The sequence below is a fragment of the Genypterus blacodes genome, unplaced genomic scaffold (genome assembly GCF_046128005.1).
Source record: "Genypterus blacodes isolate CSIRO-AG114 ecotype Tasmania unplaced genomic scaffold, CSIRO-AGI_Gbla_v1 ptg000628l_1, whole genome shotgun sequence".
NCBI lineage: Eukaryota > Metazoa > Chordata > Actinopteri > Ophidiiformes > Ophidiidae > Genypterus > Genypterus blacodes.
Genome location: NW_027467344.1, coordinates 160,154 through 167,349, shown reverse-complemented (window position 1 = coordinate 167,349; position 7,196 = coordinate 160,154). Strand labels below are relative to the sequence as shown.

Here is a 7,196-nt window from a genome sequence, read left to right as displayed (position 1 = left end):
ACCACAGGAGACCTCTGACTCGTAATGCACTTGGAGAAACAAAACAGAGAGAGCACCGACGTAAATATATGAATCCAAATAGAACTCATGCAAGTTTGATCTGCCAAGTGGACCTGGAACTCAATCTGGCCTCAGAAGATCAGATGTTCATCCGAGTTTCATTTGATTCATGAAGAGCGGAACGAGCGCAGCCTTGTTTCCTCACTTCCTGTGTCCTTGTATCCTTTCTGTCGTGTGTTCACTCAGTGTGCAGCCAAACGTTTACATGCATGTTGTTTTATCTGCAGTTAGTTGAGACACAACACTTCACCTTGGTGTTTTATTGAGAAAAAAAGCCATAGAAATGTGCATTTATAAAACTCCAGAGACTGAATCTATTTACAAGGAATGTCCCCTTCGAGTCAACAAAGTGACACAAACACACAAACACACAATTCACTGTCTGTTTGTTCGAAACAGCCAAAAAGCATAAACAAGCTAAAGTCACATTTTCAGCAGAAAGGGGCGGAGCATCCAGTGACACACTTTATTACTGACTAAAATTCTAAAAGGTAAAAACATTGCTCCTCGTTTGTTACAGCGCCCCCTAGTGCAAAAGTATTGTTTAGTAACCTGCCGCTTCTTTTCACGCCATGTCAAATGTATTGATGGATCGTCTTCAGTCAGTTCACACGTTCGTACACTTTCCTGACAATGACGTTGATAAAGTCAAACAATCATTCAATTCCCATCAGCCTCAGCTGAACTTTGAGGCCAACCGTATGCTAGGATGCTCAACATTAGCCTGTTTGAAGCTAATTCGGTTGAAGTTTACATTCTAACACTGACAAGCTAAATGTACGTGCTAAACATGCTTAACATTAGCATCACAAAGACTTCTTACACTAAAGTCTTCATTCAGCTGAAACTAACAAAGTCCATCTTATTTACAAACAAATCTGAGCCTGATGACCTGAGACTAATCATGTTGATTATGACATTGTTGACAAACAAGCTAAGCCTAAAATGCCCTCCATGCAGAGGAACTAGGAAACCACATGGCCTTTCCTGTAGCGCCACCCTCAGGTCAAACTGTACTGAACCTGCTGGTCCTCCATCTCCCCATCTATGTTGATCAAACGCTTGTTTTCTGGAGTGAAATGAACATTACAGACTCATGGGGGCACTAGACCAGATACAGATTCTTCCAGAATCACTGCAGGAAAATGATGATTCATGTTTACTTTGTGTGAAGCTTGAGACAGGAAATAAAACCTGGAAAATAACTCCAGGATCAATCTCAACTCTCAGGTTGGTCTATGTCACATTCTTCCCAAAACAAACACAGGAAACAACCCTGAGCTCAGCTTCAAAGTAAAAGCATGCGACTTGAGCTGGATGATAAGAGGCACTGGACGGTCACAGATAATAGGCAGAGGTTAAAGGTCACAGCCATGCTTAAGCAGCAGGGCCTGAAGACATTCCCAATTTCCTGCACAAGCAATTTGAGCCACACCTTTTTAAACAGGCAGACAGGGGGCGCTACAGCAGCAGGGACTCATCCTGCTCGTCCTTGTTGACGTACAGGAATTTTAATTTTTTTATTCCTAACGATTGGAATTTAAAATTACGATTTAATCATTTAGTGACCCTAACTTAAAGGTCAGGTGACGCACGGCAGCTGATGAATCTACAAGTGTTCAGGATGTCAGCTGTTTGAAAGTGTTGATAAAAAAGTATCAGGAGCTTAAATTTAAATCCCTACAGCCGGGTATGAAGCCGAGGCTGCATATCAAATCAAATTAGACCTAAGCTCCAGTTTCATTTCAGACTTCAACGATTCCTCAAACTTCAGATTTCAAAAAATGGCAGATCATTATGAATACTGGTAAGAGAGAAAACGTGAAGAAATAATGTCATTAGGTGTGAGTTGATAGAAAAGGTCAAAAGTTAAGTTTCACTGCATCAGAACCACATTAAGGCTAAGCAAAGGAAAACTACTGACAACTACTGACAACTACCGAGAAAGAGCAGGAACGGCAGGGGGAGGCTCCGCCCCTTTTCAGTAACTGAACTTCACCTTCTCGATGTCTGAGATCAGAGTCCTGGCCAGGTAGATCCCCACCATCTAAACAAAGAGGGAAACAAATTCACAGTAAATAACCCAGATCAGTAATTCAAACCTGCCGGTGAGTTGAGATCGATGTTGACCTGGAGCAGAGAGATGATGATGAAGACGATGGCCACCGTGTAAAGGTTTCCAGGTAACCAGTTCTCCAACGCAGCCATGCAACCCGTGGTGTAAATAAAGTCGCTCCATTGGCCCTTTGACAACACAAAGAAATATGTCATACCCCAGATTACATTCTTTCAGACATTATTATCTGAATCCAAGGAAATGACCTCACCTTAGATTTGCTTCTCACGTCATAACCGCACTGAGTGTTCACCACTGAGTCCTGAGGTAGCAAATCAACAAAAATCAAAGATCGAGACGAGAAAGGTCTGAAAATAAAAGTTAAACCAGAGTTTGACAGAACCTGGAGGACTCACAGCGGGATCGTTGATGCAGCAGGAAAAAGGAACGCCACACTTCTCTCTAGTGAGATGAGTTCCATTACATCGGAAGTAATTGTTCAGGTCCCAGTCCTTTGGCTCCTGAGCCCCACAGCACTGGTTCTGATCCAGAAAACAAGATTAGACAGCTGAAAGAAAATGTATTCAATAGATGCTCAGGAACAAACTAAAGAAAGCTTTGAAGATTCCTATTTAAAGAAGACATTAATCCTTGTGAGGCTTCACTTCAGGTGTTTCATTTTATATTTGTTTGATGAAAGGATAAAGTGAAAAAGAACAAATAAAGAAAACAGCTCCAACAAAGACGTCTGACACACAGACAGACAGACAGACAGACTCTACCATTCTTTGCAGAGAGTCAATGAGGTTCTGCAGGTCAATGTCGTCTCTGTAGGCTCTGATATTGGCCAAGAAGAAGTCATTGATCCACTGTTTGACTTGACTCTGAAAAACAACTGCTAGCACCGCCGCCATCAGCTCCAAAAAGAAGATGAAGCCGATCACTCCTGAAAACTGAAGGACAGCAAACAGGCAGCAGAAGAAGAAGAAGCTGAGACTTTGGAAGAAGCACAACAGTTGGAGTAGACGGATGTTTTCACACTTACAAATTTCAGCAGACAGATGTTTTCTCTCAGAGCTCCCACGCAGCCAGCAAAGCCCAGGATGAAGGTGACCCCGCCCACCACCAGGACCAGCCAGACTGGGTCAAAACCATGCAGCCTGGTCACCTGGGTAAGGTCGGACAAGACCCCCTGCAGGGAGCACATTGGATTGACCTCCATGTTAGAAAAAGGTAGAAAGGCCTCGTACGGTTTTGTCTTTGCTCTAATTAATGAATGACTTATGACCTCAGTATTCTTTAAAAGATGTGATTTTTATTTTTCTAATTCAGACAAAGTCCTCCGGGTCCAAACATTGGTCCAGACATACCAGAGCTTCATGCGACGTCGGTAACTTCAACCTTAGAAGTTATTTTGCCCTGAAAACTCAATTTGGTATGAAGTGTACATTAAGTTTGAGATAAGAATGAGTGAGTCTTAGTTTGTTTCATGATTTACAAAAAACACTGAGGGGGGAGGAGTCTTAATTGCCTGTCCACAGGATGACCTCAAGGTTCAGTGCTTGGACTTCTTCTCTTTTCCAACCATCAGCTCACATGGCTTCTCCTACATTCCTATGCTGATACCGCTCAGCTCTTCCTGTCCTTCCTGTCCTGACTCTACAGTCTGCACAGGCAGCAGCACGTCTCACAAGTCTTTCCCACAGTCTGTCCACCTTGATGATGGTCTTTACACAAACACCGACACCTTCACACCTAATGAAAGGCATTATCGATTTCAATGAAATAATCTCATACTGTCTCTGTCCATCTTGACCCGTCTGTCTCTGCTCTGCTGTCTCTGCTCCATCTCTTGTTGCTCTATCCTGAGCTTTCGTGCTCGTCTTATATTTAAATCTCATATTTGCTTTGGTGCCAAATGATCAAATGTAAATAAGTTCTGTCATGTTAGAAGCTTTAAAGTTGAAAGTGGATTTGTAACATTTCAGACTTGCCACTGATTAAAACACCGAAAAAGCAGAACAACTATTCACAAGATATGAGAATGAAAGAATAATTATGGACACATTCAGACTTTCATCTAAGTGTGTGTGTGTGCGTGTGCGTGTGTGTGTGCGTTTGCTTTCACCTTTTCGCTCCACGCCCAGAAACCAGCAGCAATAAGAGCAACGCCAGCCAGCTGCAACAGAAAGATACACTGAGCTCAGACCCTCACCCTAAATGAGCTTAGACCCATGCAGTAACACACACTGAGACCTGTTTAGTGTATAAATTAATATAAGCCTCAGTCATCAGTGGTCATGGCAACAGATCAGAAACAAAACACACGGGCAGAATTGAGGAATTCAATAATTGTGGAATCCAGACATTTATGGAAAATGGAAGTTACTATAAAAGTGCAGACTTTTATGTGATTATGGCTGAAAAGTATTTAGATTTCTAAAAATGTTCTAAATGTTTAGTCACATTAGAAACACAAGCAGACTTCAAGTGTGTGTATATGTGTGTGAATCAGAGGGGCTACGATGCATGTGTGTGTGTGTGTGTGTGTGGGGGGGGGGGGGGGGGTAGGGTTAGTGTGTGTCAGACAGAAACTTTCATCAACACAAACTAACCAATAATCCTCAGAAGCAAAGGCTGAGTTTATTGAGTCATCACATTTAAATCAAAGCAACACAAAATCATCTTTCAAAAGCACCTTCACATCAACATGGTGCTGCTGTTACCATGGCTACACTACGCTCTCTCGAGGCTGATCCAACACACACTACCAACAGTGTGAAGCTGGTGGCTTTCGGGGACTCAAACCCACAACCCTCAGCTCAAACAACAAGGAACAAGTATGCAAATGAATGTGAACGTTTTTCCCTTAGGGTAAGATTGATCTCTATTTCCTTCATTCAACAGTAATGATGTGAACAGCTGTGTAGTTTGTTTACATGTTAGTTAGTGTACATGTCAGTTAGTTACTCACCCAGAAGATGATGTTGTAGGTGAACATCAGGTATTTGAAGCAGCAGCTGACCTCCGCGCTCTCATAGCGATAATAGTACATCTACACAACGAACCATTGTTAGTTATATTTGTTATAATGTGTTACAGCGGCACAACTGTATACATTAACAATACACAACAAAGTCTCAAATTTTAAAACAAAAGTTGAAGTTCACTCCGGGCTCTAAACTAAGCTAACGAGGAATGAGTGGCTAACAGCTAACAAAGCTAACGCACTTTATGAACACAGCTAAGCGAACTGGGCTAAACCGAACCCCGACCGAACTCATGAGCCTGAGACAAAGCGCTTTACCTCCGCCGAAGAGGGGAAATCAACTTTGAACGTTCCAAACAAACAAGTGGAAAATAGTCTTCTTCTTCCTGACTTCCGGCTGCAGAGCGGAAGCGGGCATTGGAGGTACATTTCAATAAAGTTTTTTTTAATACAAAAACTCAACTTGAGCGAGTTTCCGAAAAACAACAAACAGCGGGCAAAAATATGTATACGTAAAAAGTTGGATATGACTCAGTTTGAAACCACTAAAGGCTGAAGATAAGGATGTGTATCAGAGTACTAATACTAAAGCAGAAACATTTGACATGAGGTAGAAAAATATGTGGACATATATACAACTTAAATCAATACCAGCTTTGACTCTTTCGACAAAAGTTGGTGGGGTAGAATCTATGTGAAAGCTTGAATTAAATTCTTCAGCTCTATGTGCAGCAAATTCAGTTTCCCTGTGATCAAGTGGCCCCGCCCCATTAGGGGAGACCCCCTTAAGATACCAAGGGGATCCTGCAGGTACAGTGACGCTGTTTAACAAACCAGCTGATCAGGTCAGGAGGGGGACCTCCAACATCTGAGGATCAGGACCGGGCTAGCTGTGGAGAATCAGTTACCATAGTGACAGTTTGAGGTCAGAAGTGAGGCAGGTTTGTGACCCACAAATGTCTCAAAGGTGGTAAAAGTAATTTGGTGAGTAAAGAAATATGTGATTGGAAATTATCAAAGGAAGCGTCAGGAAATATTTTGGTTAAAATCTTGGAAAGAGCAGCAAAAGTAAGTAAGTAATAAATACAAATAAAAAAGTAAATAATACACAACAGTCATTCACCTCAACACACACACACACAATTAAATGATAAATTTATGAAACATGACATCAGACAGACAGACAGACAGACAGACTCACAGACAGACAGACAGATGTGAAGAAGCAGCAGTGGTTGTTTGTTAATAACAGAATGTAATGAATTAATTCATGTTTCAATGTTTGATGAAGGATCAGTATCATTGACTGTAAGCTCTTTAAAGTCATTATCATAAGCTGCTGTATTCATTAGCATTCATTAGTTTCCACATTATTATTATTATTATTATTAATAATAATTATAATTACAATTATAATGATGATAATATGAACTTTGACCTTTGGATAGAAACTTTTTCATTTTGCTTCCTCTGTTTATCAGTCGATTGCATGATGATGAGTTTGATTGATTATTCTCTGTTTGTTTAAAATAACTATTTTTTTTACTTCATTTCTGTATTAGTGCCTTTAAATTTCAGGTTTGTTTTCTTCTTTCTTTTTGTTGATTGATTTTCCTTTTCTTTATTCCTATTTTGGGTTAGGGTTAGGCTTTTACTTTCAACTAATCTGATCATTTATAATGCAAATAAGGGTCGAAGGGCAAATTTAATCCCCCTCTGAGGTTTGTTCTCATGACTTCATAGGTATTGGAGGCATCATGCTCAGCACAGTAGCCCAGATGTTCACAGTTCTGATGGGATGTGTAACCCTAACCCTAACCCTGCAGTGTATCTGTGGTCTCCTCACCATCACGACTCCTCATGGACGTTCAAGTGGACTCAGCTGAGGTAGAGGCTCTACTCAGAACTCCTCCAGATGTCCGAGCTCCTCTGGTCCCTGAATCCTCATGACACTTCTGTACTAACCCTACTACACGTGGCTTTGATCCAAAGCTCTTAACATGGACCTCACACACACACACACAGCTCAGTGTCTTGCTCAACAACACTTCATATCTTTCTTTGAGGAACCCGGCGTCAAACCAGGAACCT

The 7,196-nt window shown here is 41.4% G+C and overlaps 1 protein-coding gene across 1 annotated transcript; it reads right to left on the bottom strand.

Annotated features, from left to right (window-relative positions):
• Positions 1-305: 305 nt before the first annotated feature.
• tspan14 (tetraspanin 14) lies at positions 306-5,520 on the bottom strand. The gene is made up of 9 exons (XM_076140471.1): positions 5,424-5,520; positions 5,091-5,171; positions 4,245-4,295; positions 3,162-3,308; positions 2,899-3,069; positions 2,533-2,658; positions 2,388-2,438; positions 2,191-2,304; positions 306-2,107 (listed from the first exon to the last, which is right to left on the bottom strand). The coding sequence occupies exons 2-9, from the start codon at positions 5,169-5,171 to the stop codon at positions 2,042-2,044; spliced, it is 807 nt and encodes a 268-aa protein (XP_075996586.1). The 5' UTR covers positions 5,424-5,520; the 3' UTR covers positions 306-2,041.
• Between the last annotated feature and the right edge of the window lie 1,676 nt (positions 5,521-7,196).

Coding starts and splice junctions, on each gene's coding strand:
- tspan14 (XM_076140471.1), bottom strand. CDS start 5,171: ATGTACTATTATCGCTATGAGAGCGCGGAGGTCAGCTGCTGCTTCAAA. Junction 4,296..5,090: donor CCTACAACATCATCTTCTGG/GTGAGTAACTAA, acceptor TTTCTGTTGCAG/CTGGCTGGCGTTGCTCTTAT. Junction 3,309..4,244: donor TCTGGGCGTGGAGCGAAAAG/GTGAAAGCAAAC, acceptor TGCTCCCTGCAG/GGGGTCTTGTCCGACCTTAC.